General features: G+C 31.3%; 7 protein-coding genes across 7 annotated transcripts; 4 read left to right on the top strand and 3 right to left on the bottom strand.

Annotated features, from left to right (window-relative positions):
• Nucleotides 1–699: 699 nt before the first annotated feature.
• OCT59_022111 (uncharacterized protein) lies at nt 700–1286 on the bottom strand (the record flags this gene model as incomplete). The annotated part of the gene is made up of 2 exons (XM_066144605.1): nt 700–1041; nt 1275–1286. The coding sequence occupies 2 exons, from the start codon at nt 1284–1286 to the stop codon at nt 700–702; spliced, it is 354 nt and encodes a 117-aa protein (XP_066006049.1).
• Nucleotides 1287–1409: 123 nt separating this feature from the next.
• On the top strand, nt 1410–2162 carry OCT59_022110 (uncharacterized protein; the record flags this gene model as incomplete). The annotated part of the gene is made up of 1 exon (XM_025328986.2): nt 1410–2162. One exon carries the CDS (start codon nt 1410–1412, stop codon nt 2160–2162), a length of 753 nt encoding a protein of 250 aa, XP_025164424.2.
• Nucleotides 2163–8558: 6396 nt separating this feature from the next.
• Nucleotides 8559–8981, bottom strand: OCT59_022109 (uncharacterized protein; the record flags this gene model as incomplete). The annotated part of the gene is made up of 1 exon (XM_025323120.2): nt 8559–8981. The coding sequence occupies one exon, from the start codon at nt 8979–8981 to the stop codon at nt 8559–8561; it is 423 nt and encodes a 140-aa protein (XP_025164425.2).
• Nucleotides 8982–10142: 1161 nt separating this feature from the next.
• On the bottom strand, nt 10143–13200 carry OCT59_022108 (uncharacterized protein; the record flags this gene model as incomplete). The annotated part of the gene is made up of 5 exons (XM_025323121.2): nt 10143–10651; nt 10739–10859; nt 10926–12007; nt 12080–12801; nt 12906–13200. The coding sequence occupies 5 exons, from the start codon at nt 13198–13200 to the stop codon at nt 10319–10321; spliced, it is 2553 nt and encodes an 850-aa protein (XP_025164426.2). The 3' UTR covers nt 10143–10318.
• A 573-nt stretch (nt 13201–13773) lies between these two features.
• Nucleotides 13774–15894, top strand: OCT59_022107 (uncharacterized protein; the record flags this gene model as incomplete). The annotated part of the gene is made up of 10 exons (XM_066144604.1): nt 13774–13881; nt 13980–14056; nt 14134–14183; nt 14254–14266; nt 14421–14734; nt 14799–15367; nt 15452–15537; nt 15653–15686; nt 15760–15797; nt 15891–15894. 10 exons carry the CDS (start codon nt 13774–13776, stop codon nt 15892–15894), a joined length of 1293 nt encoding a protein of 430 aa, XP_066006048.1.
• Nucleotides 15895–18910: 3016 nt separating this feature from the next.
• Nucleotides 18911–19987, top strand: OCT59_022106 (uncharacterized protein; the record flags this gene model as incomplete). Its single annotated transcript, XM_025328987.2, has 3 exons — nt 18911–18924; nt 19062–19444; nt 19527–19987. The coding sequence occupies 3 exons, from the start codon at nt 18911–18913 to the stop codon at nt 19985–19987; spliced, it is 858 nt and encodes a 285-aa protein (XP_025164431.2).
• Nucleotides 19988–20348: 361 nt separating this feature from the next.
• Nucleotides 20349–21567, top strand: OCT59_022105 (uncharacterized protein; the record flags this gene model as incomplete). The annotated part of the gene is made up of 2 exons (XM_066144603.1): nt 20349–20677; nt 20760–21567. 2 exons carry the CDS (start codon nt 20349–20351, stop codon nt 21565–21567), a joined length of 1137 nt encoding a protein of 378 aa, XP_066006047.1.
• Between the last annotated feature and the right edge of the window lie 1707 nt (nt 21568–23274).

Genomic DNA, 23274 nt, shown 5'->3' with positions numbered 1-23274 from the left:
ACCACTATTTTATCTAGAAAAGTGAATAAAAAAAGCATGCAATTCGGCCATTATTTTTTATATTTTTTGTAAAAAAAAAGTTATAGTTCGACCATTATTCTGTTAGGTTGAATATAGTTTAATTTTATTATACGCATTTCGACCATCATTCTGCAGGATCGAATCAGAGTCGAATATAGATTGAATTGTATATCATTACTAATTTAGGTCGATTTTTTTTAAAATTGGCCGAATTTAGGCTGAATTTTTTAGAGGTCGAATATTCCTATTTCGACTAGTGTTTAGAAAAAATCTAATTCCCGCGTCCTTTTTTTTTAAATAAATATGAAAAAAAAAGAATTTTCTCCTCCTACCCAAAAGAATCTTTGTTTTATCAAAAAAAAAAAAAAAAATTTTCAAAAAAAAAAAGTTCATACTCTTCCTTTTTAAAATAACGTGTCTTAATTTTAATATGCCTGATAACATTGATAGTAACACTACTATTATCGACAATAATAATGAAGTTAGTTATGATTTTGAAATAATTGATAAACCGAACATGATTTGAGATATATTAAGTATATCCGTTAATCAATCTATCACAATAAAGAATAATTCTAGTACAATTCATACGTTAACTACAATACTCCAAGGTAAGTTACTAACACTACGTTTTTTTGGGTATTTGATGCTGTATATGGCTCTATCAGGTTACTGATACTATTGATACTGACTAACAATATTAGAACGACTTACCGCTGCTTCATCTACTATCTCTTCTCCTATTGTATCTACTTTTCCTGCTATTGTCTCTCCTTCTCCTCCGGTCTCAACATAGTACGGATCCTTGTCAGATTCAATTTCATCTTTAAGCTCTTCGCTATCCTTAGACTTTTCAGTAATCTCATCAATAACTCCCTTAACGACTTTAATTTTATCAATTTCCTTGAACCCGCCAATTTTCTCAAACCCGCAAATTTCCTCAAATCCACAATGATCAGTGATATTTTTGGCCCGTCTACTATACTTGTCGAAGGACTGATTAAGATGTGTAACAAGTGTCTGGAGTTTATGGATAAAAAAGAAAATCGTAATTTTCAGGTTGCTTACCGGATTGAATTACTCCCGAATAATAACCAAAAAGAATGGGAATATGCCATACAGTTGGACCCTGTTATATGGTTTGATATGTTATATAATTTGTCCGGTGACTTGCCGAATACACTAAAGGCTGCAAGAAGTTATGTAAATAGTGTTCGGAGAAAATACAAACTGCCAGCTCCTATTGAGCCTACTATGAATTCCATACCTTCTAAAATTTATTGCAGACATCATGCAGATTGTAAGTATCCTCCTCCACCTGAGAGTAATAAAAAAAATGTCTGGAAAGCCCCTCTCTTAAAGGTGAGAATTTGAAGTGTATTCATAATATGAGTCCTAAACGTATTATACATGACTATCCCAAATTTTTATTAGAGCGTCCTAGTAAGAACCACAACTCGAATCATGAAGAGCCTCCTGTTTTTTGTGCTGGAATGACTCCACAGCAAGTTCGTTTCCCTCGGTATTGTAACTGGTACATGGAGAAAGAACGTATAGTCATTGGAGAAGATGGGAAAGATGGTTGGATATGTGTGTCCCAACAGGATGATGTACGTGAAATTCTAATATGTTCTCATCCCAGGACATACAATACATATGACAAGAATACTAGACCAAACAATAATAAAACGAACAAGCATTTAGTTATCGATAGGAATTTATGGATTTGGGTGCTGGGATACTTCATGTCTACATATTTGGTAGAAAATATCTGTAAGCAACAGATCAAAAATCCTGTTAAACTTTTTGCGTTCAACTTTGGGAAATGGGAATCTCTAGAATCTAAAGACTATCAAGCAAAAGAGTGCCATGGTCATTTACACGTTCATATAAAACCGGAGGTGGTTATAGCATTCGAAACTGCTGGAACTGATGCCATGTATGGAAAAATAGGGCAGCCTAAGCAGTATGGCATACAAAATTGTATAGAATTAGAAACGTATCGTCTATTAAGCTCAGAAATGGGACAAGTTATAGAAGAGATTAGTGGATTTAGATCAGAAACTAACGAGCTTAAAACAGAAATTAATGGGATGAATCAAAAGCTAAATGAGATATTGAAACTTATTCAAAAAAGATAGTGCACTGCCATCAATAAATTATCAATTATATGACGCATTTTATTATATCAATAGGACCCGCTTACTTCTAATAAAGGTCTCCGGGCAAAATTTCAGATTTACTAGTAATTTTACCAACCTTTCTTATCTCATAATTTTACCATATATATATAGTGACCTTTTAAAATTATATTAAATTTTACCTTAGATTTTCAGAGACCTAAATTTTTTTAAATATTACTAAATAAACAAAATATTTTATAATCATTACAATAAATTTTAAAAATTTTTTATTTTTACTAAGTTTAATTCTTATTCTTTAAAGATAAATAACTTTTATTAGTAAAAAAAGTACTTTGAATTACAAAAATACTATAAAAAAAATCTTAAAGACACACATCTTTAACTTTACTTCGAAACTATTATTCACTTACTTTCTTTAAAAAAATCTAATTAATTTTTTTTTAAAAAAAATAAATTCGTAATTGGTATTATTATGAAAAAATGCTCGTACCCCATAAGTATTAATCCAACTGCTATGAAAATATTTATCTAAATATTTTCGACCTTGCCGAACAACTTTACTTAAGCATGAAAAAGTGATTTCATTTGACCAAAGTGCCCAAATTACGCCTATAATCACTGATCGGGAAAATAAAAAAAAATTAAAAGTGCGAAAATTGCTCGTATTCCGTAAATATTAAACTGATTCTTATGAAAATTAATATTCAGGTAGTTTCGACCTCGCCGAACAATATTACTTAAGCTTAAAAAGGTGATTTCATTTGACTAAAATGCCCAAATTACGCTCCGAATTTAATAAACAAAAAACGTAAATTTTAAGTTAATATTAAAATAAAAAAATGCTCGTATGCAATAAATATTACTCCAACTGCTATAAAAATTCAAATATAAGTAGTTCGACCTTACTAAACAACTTTCTTAGATAGTAAAATATGATTTGATTTAACCAAAGTACTGAAATTAAATTCTGAAGTTGCTAATTGCTGTACGAATTTTTATATTTTAAAAGCTAATTTTTGTAATAATTTTCAAAAAGATAGTGCTAATGCAAATAAAATTAAAAATATAAAATGGTTTTTACAAGTATAAAGAAGAGAATAAATTTTTTATTTTGAGAAAAAATTATAAAACGTATATTACCAAATATTGTAATAATTATTGTACAATATTTCAAATTAGTATATATAAGGTAAATATTAAATTTTATATACAATTTTACCTTATTATTTACCGAAACATTTGTAAACTTATATTTAATTTTACCTTATAAAACCGGAAACCTATTTTAACTTTACCTTACATATCCGGAGACCTTTATTTGTCATATATATAATTTTACCTTTATCTATTAAGAGACCTAAAATTTTTTTTTAATATAAATTTTACCTTATATTTTCGGAGACCTCTATTAGAAGTAAGCGGGGTCCTATATCAATCAATAACTGATGTAACGATATTTGTTATTCTTAATTAACAAAGAATTGAATAAATTTTTATTCGTCTACTATTAACTGTTAAAACTCTCACTATATCATGTTCATTACATGGAGGTTTGCATTTACATTTTTTTCATATGTTCATTCACTAGTTCTAGTGCATATGAGGGTCATGATGTTGACAAACTCTTCAAATTCCCAACGGAAATGCCAAAAAATGTGGAGCGGAAGAATGTTTAATGAATGGCGGACATTTATGCAAATTAGTTATGTACAAGTTTACTCGTGGTCAAGTTAGATGGTATTGGAATAGTAAAGAATCTGTTAATAAAAAATGTTTATTTGAAAAAAATATCATTACAGCATTTAATAAATATAACATTATGATCGAAATTGAGCTTACTTGTCGTCTTTATCGTGAAATAGAGGAAAATCCTGAGTCATTTACCATTAAGGTCCCCATAATCGCAAATATTAATTATCTCAGAACGATTATTTTCAAAGAGATCGAGAGAAGAATTAATGATGTCATTTATATCGAGCACGATCACTTGGAGCTATAGAAGGTAAAAAAGGTAAAAATTGATGTTCTGAAAAAGCTCGAGGTAACAAAACTTGTTAGCAAGCACTAGGAAGAACAACCTGGAAGAAAGCACTTTCACGTTATTGTATGTTCTAAATTAATAATCAAAGACCGGAAGAACCGACGATTGAAAAAACTTGTCGAAAAAATTGAAAAGCTTACTGACCTTAGTCTTAGTGATGGAAGTAAGTATTGAAATCCCCGTTATGTTTATTTACTTGCATGTACCCTTTGAATAATACTAACAGCTAACACGGGCTCTTATGTTTAGATATTTCTGCGGAGGTTATCACGAATCATTAGTGTTCCGAAAAAAATCCGATCCGATTCGTATCCGCAGATCTGATCTGAAACGGATCGGATCGGATCAGCTTTTTTATGATCCGTGATCTGATCCAAATCAAAAAAATTTGATCCGTTTCAGATCGAATCAGATCAGATCAGTTATTCATTCAAATCGGATCAGATCGAATCAGATTCGAACGGATTCGGATCAGATCCGGATCGGATCTGAATCTTAGAAAATAAAAAACGTTTTGCGCAACGTTTTTTATTAAGACAATTAAAAACCGTTGTGAAATGGTTCTTTTTGTTAAATAAACCGTTTCACAACGGTTTTTATTAAAATAATTTAAAACCGTGCGTAAACGGTTGCTTAAACAATAAACCTGCTTTGACCAACGGCTTCTTTTTAGTTAAATAAACCATTTCGCAATCAAGGTTCTTTTTATAAGTTAAATAAACCGTTTTGCAACGGTTCTTTTTAGTTAAATAAACCGTTTCGCAACGGTTTTTATTAAAATAATTTAAAAAACCGTTGCGAAACGGTTCTTTTTAGTTAAATAAACCATTTCGCAACGGTTTTTATTAAAATAATTTAAAAAACCGTTGCGAAACGGTTCTTTTTAGTTAAATAAACCATTTCGCAATGGTTTATACTAAAATAATTTAAGAAACCGTTGCAAAACGGTTCTTTTTTGTTAAATAAACCGTTTCGCAACGGTTTTTATTAAAACAATTAAAAAAACCGTTGCGAAACAGTTTTTTTTAATTAAATAAACCGTTTTGCAACGGTTTATATTAAAACAATTAAAAAACCGTTGCAAAACGGTTCTTTTTAATTAAATAAACCGTTTTGCAACGGTTTATATTAAAACAATTAAAAAAACCGTTGCGAAACGATTCTTTTTAATTAAATAAACCGTTTTGCAACGGTTTTTATTAAAATAATTTAAAAAACAGTTGCGAAACAGTTCTTTTTAGTTAAATAAACCGTTTCGCAACGGTTTTTTTAATTGTTTTAATATAAACCGTTGCAAAACGGTTCTTTTTTGTTAAATAAACCGTTTTGCAATGGTTTTTATTAAAATAATTTAAAAAACCGTTGCGAAACGGTTCTTTTTAATTAAATAAACCGTTGCGAAATGGTTCTTTTTAATTAAATAAACCGTTGCGAAACGGTTCTTTTTAATTAAATAAACCGTTGCGAAACGGTTCTTTTTAATTAAATAAACCGTTGCGAAACGGTTCTTTTTAATTAAATAAACCGTTGCGAAACGGTTCTTTTTAATTAAATAAACCGTTGCGAAACGGTTCTTTTTAATTAAATAAACCGTTTCGCAACGGTTCTTTTTAATTAAATAAACCGTTTCGCAACGGTTTATATTAATACCGTTGCGAAACGGTTCTTTTTAATTAAATAAACTGTTTCGCAACGGTTTAAGTTAAAAAACCGTTGCGAAATGGTTCTTTTTTGTTAAATAAACCGTTTCGCAATGGTTTTTATTAAAATAATTTAAAAAACCATTGCGAAACGGTTCTTTTTAATTAAATAAACCGTTTCGCAACAGTTTATACTAAAACAATTTAAGAAACCGTTGCGAAATGGTTCTTTTTTGTTAAATAAACTGTTTCGCAATGGTTTATACTAAAACAATTTAAGAAACCGTTGTGAAACGGTTCTTTTTAATTAAATAAACCATTTCGCAACAGTTTTTATTAAAATAATTTAAAAAACCGTTGCGAAACGGTTCTTTTTAATTAAATAAACCGTTTCGCAACGATTTATATTAAAACAATTAAAAAAACCGTTGCAAAATGGTTCTTTTTAATTAAATAAACCATTTCACAACGGTTTATATTAAAATATTTTAAAAAACCGTTGCGAAATGGTTCTTTTTAGTTAAATAAACCGTTTCGTAACGGTTTATATTAAAATATTTTAAAAAACTGTTGCGAAATGGTTCTTTTTAATTAAATAAACTGTTTCGCAACAGTTTATATTAGAACAATTAAAAAAACCGTTGTGAAACGGTTATTTTTAATTAAATAAACCGTTTCGCAACAGTTTTTATTAAATTCGTTAAAAAACCATTTCGCAACGGTTTTTTTTTGTTTAAATTGAAATAAAAAATGTTTCGCAACGTTTTTTATTAAATAAATCTTTAAAAAAACGTTGCAAAACATTTTTTTTTAACTTCTGATTCAGATCGGATTCGGATCGGATCGGTTTTATCCGAATTGGATTCAGACCGAATCGAATCAAGCTTATTTCGGATTCGGATCGGATCGGATCCAATTATTTTTGATCCGAATTCAGATCGGATCAAATCCAACTTTTTTTGATCCGAATTCGGATCAGATTGGATTCATCTCAAATCCGATCTGATTCGATCCGTTCGGAACACTACAAATCATACAAGTATAGACGATGAAAAAAAACTAATGTCCGATGGTTATATAATTATGTTAAATGACATACTTTATTGAAAGATAAATATGTTCTAGGCGGAGCCTACGTAGTAGATTAAGAAATGTTTTTTTTTGTTTTTAGTACTTTATGAAATGCTAGAATCATTGACATGAAATTTTTCTCCGCTCCATAAAGAAAAATATCTACAGTATAGTCTCTTATTTAGTTCACTCAGCATCATCTACTAATAACTCGTTTCTTGAACTGAGGGTCAAGTGTTTCTATTCAGTATTCTCCCAATCAAATATCTGAATTATTCCAAAACACATTAGGTATTTTCTTCGTTAAAGATGCATGCTCGCCATATAATAGAATAACAAATTCCGAAATATATTTAGTCGTTTTAAAGAATTTTTATAACATGGAGTGTTTATAGTAAAATTGTAGTCCGCTTTTAAAGAAAAAAATACAGACTAAATTATTAAGCAAAATGGTAGAAACATTCTCGGGAAATGCTTAGAAAGCACTATTCTCAATTACTATCCAAAACAAAAATCTATAGTTTCCACATAGTTTATCTATACTATTTATCACATGATATTCCACAGAGGCAAATATATACTACCTTTATGAGTTATGACTTATACCACCAGTGGGAATGGTCAACTAGTGCACAGAACATTTTTAGAAAACGAAGCAGAAAAATTGAAATATTTAATTGCTACGCTACACTGATGATATTAAATTACTTAATTAATTAGGATAGGTGTTGTAGATTGTTCTAATGATTATGGCTACCGAATTAAGTAATTGAATAAACTTATTTTTCACGTGACTATTTTTTTGTTCCTTATCAAATGTTTTATCTAACTTCACTATATAACCTGTATAGCATGTAAATGCTGAGATATTAATGACAAAAACCGAATAATAATAGTTTTGTAATATGTAGTACATAATATTCACTGTCTTCAAGAAAGAACAAGCGAGGAAGAATGGTTGAAAATAGTAACCCACCAGAAGTAAGCACAGATACAAACAGCAATAGACTTCGAGCGGTACAACATTTTACTATCATAACATCAAACGCAAATGAACATTCTTTTGAACTGAAAGCAGTAAATGAAAAACACCAGATACGCAAAACTTACTTTAATTATTTCCACATACAGCTCATGTGTTTGCGGAGCTCCGATATCATGTTCTTCATAAACTGTCGTCAAGGGTTTTTTAACGTACAGTAATTGTATTAAATTCTAGTCTGTTAGTCTTCCATATGAGAATTGACCTAAGTTATAATATTTAGTTTTCTGTTATTATTGGTATAACTGCTTACTTGATATTTGTCCACTACAAACGACTGTATGATAAACTACTGCAAAAAATTCTTCATTATTTTGGGAGTACGCTTACCCTCGAAGAGGTGAATAAAGTGGGTTATACTGAAGAAATTATGAAGGAATACAAAAAGAAAACAGAGATGAGCGAAATTCTCATCAAGCTTATTATGCAATTTATTTTTACGAAATTGAAGAAATTATGTTAATTGCGCTTTATTTCTAGTAATTGTCTAACTATAGTTTTAAGTAGATACAAAAAATATATATACTGTATATTTGATACAAAAAAAAATATACAAATTCATTCAGTTATATGATATAGACAACATAAGTAAAAAACATTTATTTTTCTTCAAATATCCATCCCAATTGATTAGTACCAGCAATAATAAATCCATTATTTCCAATATTTGCAAACTGATTACTATATTGAACAAGTTGAATGGCATGCTCGCTAGCTTTAGAAGGAACAAATATCCATTCCTGATTTAGCTGAGAAATATTTCCTTCAAGAGTAAGAAGGTTTCCATTACCCTTGTATGTGACATAGAGGTCAGGATTATTACTGGGACTAATAGTAAAGCCACCAGGAGCAGTAGTTAATATCCACTTTGCACCTGCGACTTGTAGACCAATATGATTAGTTTTATCTGCTGCCCAATATAGTTTGGATTTAGGGTCTCGAATAGTATAAGTCTTCTGTTGCTGAGACGACCCAACAGCAAGAAGGGTGGCTAAAAGGAGCAAAAAAAGGTTGAATTTCATTTTGATTTTGTTTTGCAGAGTTGTTTTCAAACAGTGCAGAGTCAAGAAGTATTTATACATATAAAATTGGTACAAAAGCGATGCTAGAAAAACAATTCCCTTGGATTATCGATGCTTTACGAAAATGATGATACATCATAAATAGCTTAGCGGGTGAAAGGAAAAATGAAGATGACCTAGTAGCAATATCGAAGTTATGCCACTATGACGATAAAGAATTCGTGGCCATGTATATATGACATGTGTTGTGGGCAGCCATGGGAATTGTTCTTTCAATGACGCTTCTTTTTAGTATTTTCATATGCTTGCATTTGATCTAACTTGGAAATTATTCTAGAGGTCACATGTAAACTCCGAAGATTCATACAAATGTCCTCAGTTAACGAATACCAGCACTGGTATTTTCGATAAAAGTTCCATCTATCCTGCAGTTAACCAATAAATTTCCGTTATTGATGTGAGATATATCACTCACAATTCTTGATTATTGAATGCGTAATGAAAGCTAATCAATAATTTGTGTACAGCAATCGCTTGATATCAATCAACAAAAAAGAAATACCATGGTTATTTTATTTCTTTACCTGGAGAAGGATTATCCTGGATTGCTGATTTTTATCTCAATTGGTACTAATGTGATAAACATAACAAGTACTTCGTGCTCAGAATTGGATTTCTGTCCGCTTTACTTGCTGGAGGATTGATTAAGATGGGTAACAAGTGTATAGAGTTTATGAATAAAAAAAGAAAACCATAATTTACAGGTTGCTTATCATTAGATCACAAGAAAACATACAAGAAAACATACAAGAAATCTAATCACAGCTTTGAATTTATAACGTCAAGAACACTGTTTTGATAATTTTTAACCTGTATTGATAAAACTTTTTATGATACTATGAATGATATTTGCAAAAAAAAATAAAACTCTATCACTATACGTAAATCAGAGATTATAATCATCCAGATGGTTTCTTACTAATAATTCAAATGATACCCATCAGGAACGTCACGTGCACACACATAAATACGTGTTGATCCTACTTTAATGCGCTAACACGTGATCATTTTACAATTGTTACAATTGACTCCTGATGTGTCCGTAGGGGTAACCAATTCAAATATGTAAAATTCATTCATTATCAATCTGTGCATTAAATTCGCGTTTATGCATTAAACTTGCGTTTATTAATTTGTGATTTGAAGTAAAAATTAATTCGTAATTTACTGCTTTGCTTTTTTTCATTATATTATATATTATTGTTATTTCTTGATCATTGATCCGCTGGGACCCCGGAGAGCAGGGGGAGGACATGATGCAGTACGTTTGCCTAAGATTACTGTTCATTTACCTCTGCCTCATCTACCTCTGCCAGAGCTTTTGGCTTTTTATTAGATGAATTTTGACCATTATCAAAATTTCTCTTTCTTGGATTCTTTAACTCCTTGAACATTTCAATATGTTTTTCTTCAAAAATACGATTACAATTACTTGCGTCAATAATTGCAACCCATTCTTCTTCCTCAACTTCCATTTCCTTAGCTTCAATTTCCTCCTTTAGTGTTACTTCAGCAGGATAACTGATGAAAATCCTAAAAATACCATCATAATTCTTTTTGATCAGTTTTGTTACCTTGTCATAAGATATTTCATATACTTTCCCATTCAACTAGTTATAGGATTCGAAAAAAAAATTATTAATATTATAAGTTATTGTAAATCAAAGCACATAAACAAAATTTTAAAAGGATAGTACCAATTTAGCTTCAACTCCCTTCTTCTCCGATCTTGTATGGTAAAACTTTTTTGGATCGGTAGTTAATAGAACATCGCCTTTATTTTTTAATCGAAACTTAGCTTGAATTAAGACAAGATATCTAAAATTATATACAATATTTCATTAATATATATTATCTGTATAAATGACATAAATGACAACATACTTTTTGTCTGAGTCCACTGGACACATTACTGTTACTACATCTGGTCCTGCAACATTTTCTGGATAAAAGAAAGGAGAAACGGGGTTTTCCAAAAAATTTGGTAGAGTATAATCAGAAGTACTACGCGTTGCTAGAACAGAGAGTGAGCCATTAGGTGGTTCATAAATCTTCCAATCATTGTATGGAAGCGGGTTTTTAAATATATCACGAACACCTTCATCTTGGAAAAGCTTAATAATTGCATTAGGAATAAGAAGCTCCCACAATATCCCCATACTAGATGGAGAGAAATCTATATCAGACATCCGTCTCAAAATATGCAAAGAAAAGTCGGTATATTTTAAGAAATATCGCAATGCAGACTCTATTACAAGGGGTTCACTGATAATAATCTGCAATTTACTATCTTTTTCTCTATGCAATAGAGCGACTCCATATTCAAATAATTCCAAGGCAGATTCTTTTTCAACGATAATTGAATTAAGGCCATCGAACCAATTCTTTATCACTGCTCGTTCCAATAATGATAAAATATCTACTTCACTTTCACCTTCCTTTAAATTATTCCTTATTCCTTGTCGTATAGTATCATTGTTTGTCCGATTGACAATTTTAACCATAATGCTTTTATTACTGTCCGGGTCTGTGTAATATCCTTTGAACTTCGCAAACAATTCATCTATACCATAATTGTTATTTAACCATTCTTCAACAAAGGTTGTTGCAAACCTAACTCGTCCTACAAACCACCGCATAATATCTTGGTGATCATCAAATGGAAACCCAAATTTTGATAGGAAATTTCTGAGCATTTTAGTTAAACCGAACTCATTCTTTATAACAATCAAATCTTCATTATTCCAAGTTGCTCCCTTCATGGCATGCGAACCAGTAATATCTAGTACCGACTTCATAGTTAAACCAGTTCCTGAAGGAATAACGCATATGCCCGAAATTGTAAAAGCTCTAATAACTAGTGAATACAATGGTCGACTTTTATCCTTGTCGGTAGTGGAGGTGAACTTATTTTGAAATCGATCAATGAGTTCTTGGGCCTCGTCCAAAATTACTGGTAGCCTTTTCTAAAAAATTAACAGTACATAATATAAAGTAAACAGATTGAAATGAAAACAAAGCAGATGTAAAAATCTTACCTGATTTACAAGAAGCGATATATTACGAATCAATTTTCGAAGATTCTCATCCAAATATTGTTCTGAGATTTTTCTGAATTCCGAGGTTATTTCCTCAAAAATATCATAATCAAAAAAAACAGTTGGACAAAGCTGTAAGATAGCCCAATTGCACGGATTTATTTTTCCGTAATTTTCCAATATATAATTGAGAGTATAAATTCGAGCAAACAATAAACATTTGCTATATCTCGTAGCATAAAGATCATTTTTAGGTAATGATTCTTTTAATCTTGGAAATATATGATCAATCATCATACGAAGATCACCCGAACCCGGATTCTCCTTTACAAGACCTGTAAAATAAATTCCGTACTTCTTGCATAACAATTCAATTAATGTCCTTGTCTTCCCAGAGCCAGAAGTTCCCAAGACTATCATGATCTCTTTTATCTGTGAAAGGTCTTCTAAAACAGTAGTGTCGGTTAGCCCATCATTTCCATTTATTGTAGGAAGATCATTCATGAGGAGTAAAGGTCTTTGCTTGTATTTGGGATTTGAGGGAATTTGGAGATCTCGGATGGCATTATAGTAAGGATGAGCTTTATCTGGCTTAAAAATAGGAAGTTTAAGCTTTTCACAACAGCATCTTTTAAAAAGTTCTCTGAAATCAGAGAGAATCGCATCTACATTTGAAACGACAGTCGATGTATCCGACAAATCAATGCTCCACTCTAGTGAATCTGATGTAGTCAAATATGTGTGAAGGAAGAGGAAGAAGTGAAATCAGTTAGTCAATGTCTCCCAATTTTTTATCTTTAGAACAAGAAATTTGGGTGACACTTACCAGTGGCGGGGATGATGGCGATAATGTGGATGTTAGACACTATATAATTTTGATTATTTAATTCATCTTTAAAATATTCTTCAAACAGTTCTTCAGGTTCCATTTCTCGCCCATTAATATTGATAATGTCTTCTTCGGTATGAACATTTTTTTTGATCTCGCTTTTCTTGACATTAACTTTCCAGAGTTTCACTCCGCGCATGACAGAAACATCAACCTTATTCCTACTACAGATAAAATTCAAGATATTTCCAAACTTGAAAACGGTAAGATTATATTTATTGTTACCAAGCATGGTATATCTTATGTCTTCTTCCTTGTAAATGTCAATTGTAAAAGTGTCGGAAGAACTCAGAACGTAACAGTTGAACGATATTCCCATTTCGATGATATTGCTAATAAGAGTGAACAAATAGATGTAAGTTAAAAAGAAATAAGTTGAAGTAAGTTAAAAAAAGTTGAAAGAGTTTTTTGGAGGTATATATACTTGTAAAAACCTCATCATGACTGATAAAATAGACTCGGTGGCTTGTTGTAAGTTTATCAGTAGCGAAAGAAATGAATCGCTTCTCATGAGTAATTATCACGAGTATTGATTAATTACTATTACGCAATTTCATCTTATTCATCTTACCACACCTATATGTATATGGTAACGCAAACGCAAGTGACATATTATGCAGGTGACAAATAGAGATCAGATCACAAGTCGGAAAGTCGCTGAGATAAATATAAACAACGCGAACGCGGCGGTCACGTGTCCGGTGACGGTTAGGCATCACACCTTTCCGAGGTGCAAAAGTATCGGACTTGACCCGCGACGCGGTGCTAACTTGACCCTCCTGCATGCACGTTGTCGATCCTATTCATGGAGTATTGTAAAATATATGTGATCGACAACGTGCATGCAGCGGGTCAAGATGACACCCCAGAAGGGTCAAGTCCGATACTTTTGCTTCCGAGGTGGTGTGGTGTGGTAAGATCATTCATTTTTCGGTTGTACAATTGACTAAAAAAAAATAAAGCACAGTAACTCACTCAGTAACTCTAAACCGTTATATTATTTTCTCCAAGCCTGAACTCGTTGAAGTAAATATTTGCAATAAAATTATTAACAACATTAAAGCCGAACGATATAATACGCAATTAAGGTATGAATATTTCAGCTGTGCAAACTAATGACCATTTTTTATATAGTTTTCTAAGGACCTTACTAATACATTACTAGATCACAGAACGCAAACAACATAAAATTCGGCAGGGTTAATGTTATGAAACGTTATTTACTTTCTGATACTGCATGTTTCGTGTAAGTTAACTGTCGACAATAACTAGACACGATATTGAGTCTCACTCAAAAAGTAGTATCATTATTTTATCAATTTTATAGTGTATTGTATTTTGTCAACAAATTTAAACTAGACTCATGGTTAAAAAAGTATCCTTGATGAGGATAAATGATAATATGAATATAGAAAATCAAATATGCTAATTCATGTGTTTCTTTCAACACAGAAAAATGCGTTCTGTCAACATCAATTGTCTAGTTCTGGGAAAGCCATTCAGAAACATAATCTCTATCAAAATTAAAGAAAACGAAACGATTGGCGAACTTAAAAGACGTATTAAAGCTGAAAAAGATTACTTCGACACTATCGGTGCAAGTGACCTCAGATTATGGCGTACAAATACCCGTATAGGAAGCAATAATGCAATTCCTTGTTTTGATCTTTCCGATAGCAACGAAATATTGTCATATTTTGAGATCAAAGACATTTGGAAAGAAGATCCTCCCAAATCCAATCTCCACGTAGTTATTAAAATCGAAGGTTAGTGTTACTTTTGCTTACATTAGTTTTCCATTACAATAAATAACAAAATACTTGCAACCAGTTGTCGCCCTCAACTGCATAATTTCTGGTTACCCTTCTGATACATACTATCCGATTGAAATCTCTGTAGAAAGAAATGTTGGTGAACTCAAGTCTATGATCAAAAAACGATGGAAACCTCTCTTTAGTCATATTGTTTCCAACGAACTAAAACTCATGGCTATAAACATCCCTCCTAATCAGGTTATTACATATGAAGAAGACAAGTGTGTCATGAAGAACTTAGACAAAATTAAGAGCGTTTTCGCTAATTCAATCTACAATTATAACCCTGATCATCTTCACGTAATGATAAGTTCAGATACCTGGAAGGAAGTACATTGTAAAGCCATTTATAAAAAAACTATATATGAGAAGCACGAGAAACAATTCCAATGGAAGATCACCCACGCAACGGTAACATTAGTCAAATTGAAGGACAAGTTACGCAAGTATTTCTCAGAACTTCATAATATTGCAAAACAGTCTATTAATCTTTATAGGACACATGATGGAAACACCCAAGGGGAATTTATTCGAAGTGATTCCATGCTAGAGCGTATCATGTGGGGAAAGTTTTATAGAATCGATGTTAGTATAATCATCGAAGTTCATCACGAATAGCTACATCAAAATACTAGATTGTGTAAACAACTCATATTTTTGTATTTAAAGAACAGTTATATTTACGTACAAAAAATAGAGCCTCGCAATGTTAGAATGATAAATAATTTCCACGAAGTCTTCTACTTTAACATAAGGTACGACTCATCATCTCGGAATATTGTTTTTTTTTAATGAAGGTTAACGTCGTTGCATAGAAAACGTAGATTACACTGCAATAAATTTCGTGTTTATTGCACCCTATCTTATTAGAGACACTTTAGAAGATTATCTGTTATCTATTAGAGTACGCTCAGTGGACAAAGTGGACAATTAATTTTTGACCACAGATATCAATAACATATAAAAAGGATCCTTAGTGTACAAGAAACAATAGCTTTAATTCAGCCAAAATCACGTAAGTACGCCACATGAGTACCTATAAGAGAATCAATCATCTTTTAATTTATTATCGTAACAAAAACTCAATGCATTCATTGCTTTATTCTAGTTAGAAAAAATAGAATGCACTTACAATCAGAAGACATAAACTCAGAAAGTTAATTACATTTGTGGAAATTCTGCTACAAAAATTTTACATACAAGTTCAGTCCCGAATGATATGTGGTCAGAGGCGCAAGCTGAGTAGTTACCCTTATATTCTGATTTTTGCAACCGGTTCCTACGCAAGATATATTTTACATAGAAATTATATAGAAATAGGTTTAATGATGGTTCTGCAAAATATGATTATGTATCGCATCAGACAATTGCATGCAATAAACTGTCACGATTATCATTTATTTATTTTTTGTTGATAATTATTTGGTATACAGTCTGGTATACATGGTCTACGTAGAACAATACATGAATTTTGTCTACATGAGGCATGTGAAGGGAGATAGCCAACTGTGACCCAAGATCATTGTTCGTAGTTGTGAACAGTGATAAACATTTAGCACTAGTGCAACTCACACAAAAACAAATTCAGATAGTTCTGTGATAAAGAATAATGTAATATCGTTTATTAAGTTAATGATGTGTGTCCTTTGAGTAGCCTCTGACTGGTGTAAAGCATCGTTTCGAAGAAGTGAAATACATTTCTTTCTATGATGGTACTGTGTGATTCTTGGGATGGGATAATATATACGATACAGAGTAACTTAAACTATCCTTTTGGAATTCTAAATATTCGACACATGGTTGACAATTTTCCTTCTAACTATTTGTTCCAGTTTTGTATCTCTTATAAAAATGCGATTCAGAGTTATGTAATAATTTTTTTTGCCTGCAATTCACGAATGCTTTATTTATCATTAAAAAATAAACTTGGTTCTATTAAGAATACGAAATAATCAAACCGATATATACCGATGTAGTCAGTCTCTATTTCCCGTTTTCGATTACTAAAATATTTTGTGGCCGAAGCCCCTTTGCATACTCTTTTCCTCTTAATTATTGGGAAATTGTCGGCAATAAACCTATTCCGTGGGAAAACAAATATCCGAAAAAAAAGTAGTTTTCATTGTGGCACAGGTAATCAGTAATCGTTGATCGTTTCCAAAAAGCCGTTACAAATGAATCCCGCAGCACAAAAAATTGCCCAACAACGAGACTGTGACCTTAGGGTCACGGTTGCCTTATTAAAGTAAAACTGAGGTACAAATCTGGTAACGATCACATTGTGGCTTATGACTCATGACTTATTCGTAGAGGATAAAAACTGTTTATTGCATTTTGAATATTGTGTTTGGGTAGACTATTTATTGTACCCATAGGCAGAAACATTTGCGATCAACAGCACTTTAACTGTATATGATTAATAGACAAAAAAGAAAATCAAGTTTCCGATGAAATGAACTACGCTCACTACACTGAAGGAAGATAAAAAGTAGTATTAATGTGTGAATCAGTCTCCTGCGGTTTCAAGTATAGTATATATTACCATTTATTTTTTCGTTTTTGTATGTACGGTATTGTAATTAATGTTATTAATCATAACACGATATTCTTATTAATAGCACAATCGATTTCATATGAAGCGAAACCACCTGAAAATCTACAATGAGGAACAAGAATATATAAAGAGCATTTGATAATTCATTGTTATCCGAAAAAAATGTTGAGAAGAAATTCGTTAACTATGTGTAGCAAGATTGGATTCTTGAAGAAAGAACTTGTATATAGAAACTAGTAGTCACATATTAATTTTTTTGTACACGTTTTTTCATGATTCATTAATACAACATACAACAATAGTGCATAGGCAACAGTTGTTAAGGGCGTAGTTGAGAAGCGAGATGACTATGGTACAATAACGTAAGATACTCTATTATACTGCTACGCTATCATGGATTCCGAGTATATTGCAACATGATTTGCAAATTTTTTACAAGTCACTACACGTGACTGAAGTCACGTGAAATTTCTCCTGCTCGCCACTGTAATTCTCTCAATGAATCAATGAATTGCATGTTCAATGATAATTTTTTTATATGAGATGGTAAGTTCGTTAGCATAGATAAAAAATGAGATAATATCCTTATCGGAATTACTGATTTATCGATGTAAAAAATAGATTACAAGATTGCCAGTATTTTGTTCATCTAAAGCTAAATACTAACACAATATCCATTAACTCTAATCCGATTTTATTTGTCCCAACGTCGATATTCTGGATAGAATAAAATGGTCGTCAGTTATGTTTAGAAGAGTAAGAAATAAATTAACAAAATTGGCATTAGTAAAACTCAGCGAAAGTTTATGATAGTAAAATTGTCAATGAAAGAAGAGAAGATAGGAAGCACGAATTATTGGAGTTATTCACTGAGGAAGCCAGGCAAAAATAGTGATTTAATTATTTAAGCGTTTTGGAAAAAGAGGTTTCTCCATCTAATAAGGGCCTCGCCACCCAATAACAAGCTAACACTTCAAAGAATTTTCTGAGCAAAAAAATAGTACAAGCTCTGAGTCGTTTGCACAGCTACATGGAAAAATATATTTTATTCATACCTTAATCTCGTCCGGACTTCAATAATTTTTTCGTCAACACTTCAAACTACGATAGGCCAGTTTTTTTTTTAAGATGGCCAGAGTAAAGTAAATCATTACATCATTAGAGCGTTACTGCGCTTTATTAATTTATTCAAATACGGCCACTTGTACCGTTATATGACCTAAAAATGAGGAATCTTAACAATGATTTTGTCACATAGTCACGTGCTGACATGTTTACGTTTTTTATTATGTTTCTGAAGGACAGTTTTTTTTACTAGCCTGATCTCTATTTGTCACTTCACCTGTACTACCACGTTTAAAGTACTATTTATATTGTGACAGGGTAGTGTGGTAAGATTTCCCCCTAAAAATTAGTTAAACTTTTTTTAAATAAATACCCTAAGAATTCGTCAGAGAATCAAAATCAAATAATTAGAATGATAAAACCGTTTTTTCACGTTGATAAATTACTTTTTTTTTTTGCTATATGTCATCAATCAAGAGTTTATCGGAGTCTATTTATTATTAGTCACGATGTATTCAAAAAAGTATATATACACCTTCAAACTTTCTTAAGCTTTCTCAACTTTTCATTTTCTTTTTAAGTATTATTAAATAGAATGAATGTATTTCTCAAACTTTTTTTCATTCTAAACTAACAATTGCTCTTATCACTTTTAAAAAGAAATATCACCAAAATGGTTTTTTCGTTAAACTGTATTATTCTAGACGACACTACTACGTTCCCGATTACTCTTGGCAAGATAATCATCTTAGATAATATACAATATGATATTAGCGAGTTTAGAATTTCAAACCTCAAGCGGTATATCTTTTCTAAGAAAAAAGAAAGTAAACTTAGTGGTATTAGTGATCCTGATGATTTGAACCTTTGGCAGGTTAATGTCAGTAAAGACAAGCTTGAAGGTGTTTATACTACAGAGCACATAACAAATGAACTCAAAGGCAAGAAGATGGACGAGGTGGATTTTATTACTAACTATTTTGATGTTAATCATCGACCTGACAAGAACATTCATATTATCGTAGTCCCTTCCACTTCCACTGGTAAGTGTCTCCCAACGTTTTACCTCTCGAACAAGAAATTTGTGATCTTTTTTTATTAACTAGCTTGTTTCTATATTTTTAGATTACCTATATAAAAGACCAAGGCTTGATTTTAATAACATTCCTTTAGATTTAGGACAGTCTCCTACACAACTTTTACATACTGGCGGATGTTCTTGGGATTATCAAGAATCATCTGAGTTGGAACAAGAATTAAGAAAAGAAGTTCAGGGGCTATATAACGTGTTCAAAGAAAATAAATGTGAAAAAACAAACACACCAATCTTTTTAATGACATCTGGTGCCAGATGTGGTAAATCTCGTAATGCTACAGAGTTACCTAAAATTCTCTGTAAAATATTCAAAGATGATCCAGAATTGGAATCTCGTTTTCAAGAAGCACTCATTATCAACATCTCTTTTGAAAATGATACAAGAATCAACATGAAAGAAGAACGCAATGCAAATGATGTAATTGCTAAACGAATGCTATACCAGCTTCAGAAATCGCGGTCCTCCGACCTGATTGGCCAATATTCGTGATGATAAGCAGTCCCTTTCAATTATTAGTATTCTTAAGAGGATGTGCCTAAAGAAAAAAAAGTAGCAATAAAGAAATTAACTGTGATGTCATTGTTGATGGATTACAAACTGCTCTAATTAACCCAGATGATGACATGAAAAAGGATTCGTTATTTTATTCTTTAATGACGGAGATATCCCTTACTTGTCATAAATAAACAATCACCCTTGATTATTGCATGTTGCACAGCAACTTTAGCACGTCCATTCCATGAAATAGTGCAAGTTTCTCATCAAAAGCGAGTTTTTCTTCAAATTCGTTCTTTAGATTCTCCCAAAAAAAAAGAACGAGCCAGTCTTTAAAAATACACCTCTCCTTAATATGTTAGTAAGCGATATGGGCGGAAATGGCAGAGCATTAGAAGCACTTCAATCAGCTATAGAAGGGGTAGATTTTGAAAATTCCAGCTTTCTTTCAATTGCAGAACAAGTATATTATAAACTTAAGGATCACTATAGTGAATGGATTAGTTATACTTGTTATCTAATACCTGTTCTTCGAGCTATTATGATGCACACCAAGTTGGTGTTATCAGCTCATATTCCTGGCACAGATATTTTACCAGAAGAACTCTCAAAACTAGGGCTGGTCAAATTGGAGAAACAAGATGATCTGAGTGATAAAGGAATTTTAACATGTCCATATATCTGGTTGTGGCTAATGGCAAATGCATCAGGTGATAGTATTCTATGTAATTGGAATTTTAAGTATTATAGTGAAATTCAGAATAAGGAGGACCCAACCATTCCTCCCTGGTTGTCAATTTTGGCAACATTTCAAACATTTTATTGCCTCTTTTCGTGTCCTTAAATCAAATGTATTTGAAATTAATCAAGAAATAGAATTACAAGATATTCATACTGGCGCAAGACATAACTTTGGCTCAGCTACCATTAGGAACGTACCACTATTATTGAAGAAAGCTATCCGGCGAGAAAGTACCAAATCAAGTGCCTATTCTACCAATAAAATGGTAACTTGCAAGGAAGGTGATGATCAAATTGATATTGATCTCACAGATGCATCTGTCTGCATTATCAATGAATGGAGTGCACCTGCTGGTGATTCATTTTGTCCAATTTATCTTGCAGGCTCTACTCAACAGTTTCAGAATACAGTATTTCATACAGAATGCCATCAATATAAGTCAACAATAGTGAACCAAACAACGTTTAATGAGGAGTATAAAAAAGCAAGTGATAAAGGGGATGTTTTTTTACTTTACACTTGTGGGCCTTCCAATATACCGAATTTACCACTATTGTCTGCTATTGTTGACTGTAATAATTGGAAGTTGTATTTTGGTCCCTTTGTAGGAAGGGCATTTTTCTTAGCGCGAAGTGATAAATTCAACATCAACAATTGCTCAAAATCTGAGATGACATCAATCTATGGGATAGGCTCTAAATGTGCTGATATTTTGATGAATAATAGACCATATTGTGATTTAGAAGATTGCATTGCCAGAACTAATATTTCCCGTAACTTCTTGATTAATTTCCAATTCAGCGCAACTCCTTCATCAACTTCACCAAACTAATAGTAACTTAAATAAGTTTTCGCACTAAACTATGTGCCAAACTTAGTGATGGCTGGCTAAACATGATGGTTGGACTTAATGATTTCTGCAATTATTTATAATGCTTTTAATACATTCTGCTGAACTAATCATTAAATTTTAAAGTACACTATATTTATGTTTTCAAAATTATAGCTTTATGTTGATCACACCTTAAAATTTATTAATAAAATATATCTTAAAATTTATATGTTAATTTACAATACAACTTATAACTAGAAGTTAGAATTGAAATCGGTTATCGGATTTATAACCGGGTTTAACCAATTCAAAATTTAACCAGTTTACAATTCGGTTAACCGGTTATATTCAAACCGGTTTAAATCGATTAACTGGTTATATTCAAACTGGTTTAAACTAGAGCTCTGAACAAGTCAGCCAAATTCAGATAACCTGACCTAACCTGACCTGAAATTCAGGTCAGGTATGAAGATTGACCTGACCTGATTGACCTGTTGACGTGAAAGCTTATTGATTATACTATATAATAAAAGTGAGTTGCAGTATTGCGATTCACTTTTTTATATTGATTTTATATAATAAAAGTGAGTTGCGATATTGCGATTCACTTTTTTATATGATTTTAATATAAAAATGTTGAATCGCAATATTTCGAGAAAAAACGTTGTGAAAACGTTTTTTCATAATATTATATTAAAAAAATATTTCGTAACTTTTTTTTTTAATATTTCAATAATAACGTTGCGAAAACATTTTTTTCATAATGTTATATTAAAAAAAACATTTTGCAATATTTTTTTCAATATTTTAATAAAAAACGTTGCAAAACCGTTTTTTTTCATAATATTATATTAAAAAAAAAGTTTTATACCGTTTTTTTTCAATACTTTAATAAAAATAGTTCTGAAATTTTTTCAGGTTTCAGGTCTGGCCAGGTCAAATAGACAACCTGATATAACCTAACCTGACCTGACCTGACCTGACCTGAAAAAAAATTTTAAGTCAGGTTTATCAATTAACCTGACCTGACCTGATCCATTCAGAGCTCTAGTTTAAACCAATTAACCAGTTACAGTATATTCAAACCGGTTTAAACTGATTAATCAAACCGATCAAAACCGATTTTTAATTTTTGTGAATGGTGACTAATGAGTAATGACTTAATGTTCAATATTTGCAAATTAATATTTGCAAATCAATAAAAAACGAAAATTTTTTTTCAAACTGAAAAAAAAATTTTTCTTTCTTCTTTCAGTTTAGCTTTTTTTTCAAATCGAAAAATTTGTTTTTTCTCATTTTTTTTCCATTTGAGGTTTAATTTTTTTTTCCAAACTGAAAAATATTTTTTTTTCCTTTTTTTCAGAATTTTTTTCGGTACTTATTTTTTTTCAGATTCCTTTTTTTTGGAAATTTCTTTTTTTTTTAACCGATTCCTTTCTTTATCCCCACAAATTTATTTTTAATTTTTTTCTTTCAATTTTTTTTATAACAACATGTAGAAAGATGATTAAGATTTTCAATTAAATTGAACGCTGGATAAATAGTTTGATTTTCAAATTCATAAAAATCAAAAAAATTGATATTTTTACTAAGGTTGCTTGTCTAAACCTCTTCAAAATTCTACAATTAGTTTCGTCAAAATTTTACTATAGATTTATTATAGTTTCGGCAGAGTTTCGGCAGTTTTGGCATTTATAATAAGTTTCG

This window comes from Rhizophagus irregularis, chromosome 31 (genome assembly GCF_026210795.1).
Source record: "Rhizophagus irregularis chromosome 31, complete sequence".
Classification (NCBI taxonomy): Eukaryota; Fungi; Glomeromycota; class Glomeromycetes; order Glomerales; family Glomeraceae; genus Rhizophagus; species Rhizophagus irregularis.
The sequence above is the reverse complement of the archived record's forward strand: the minus strand, read 5'-3'. Positions and strand labels throughout refer to the sequence as shown.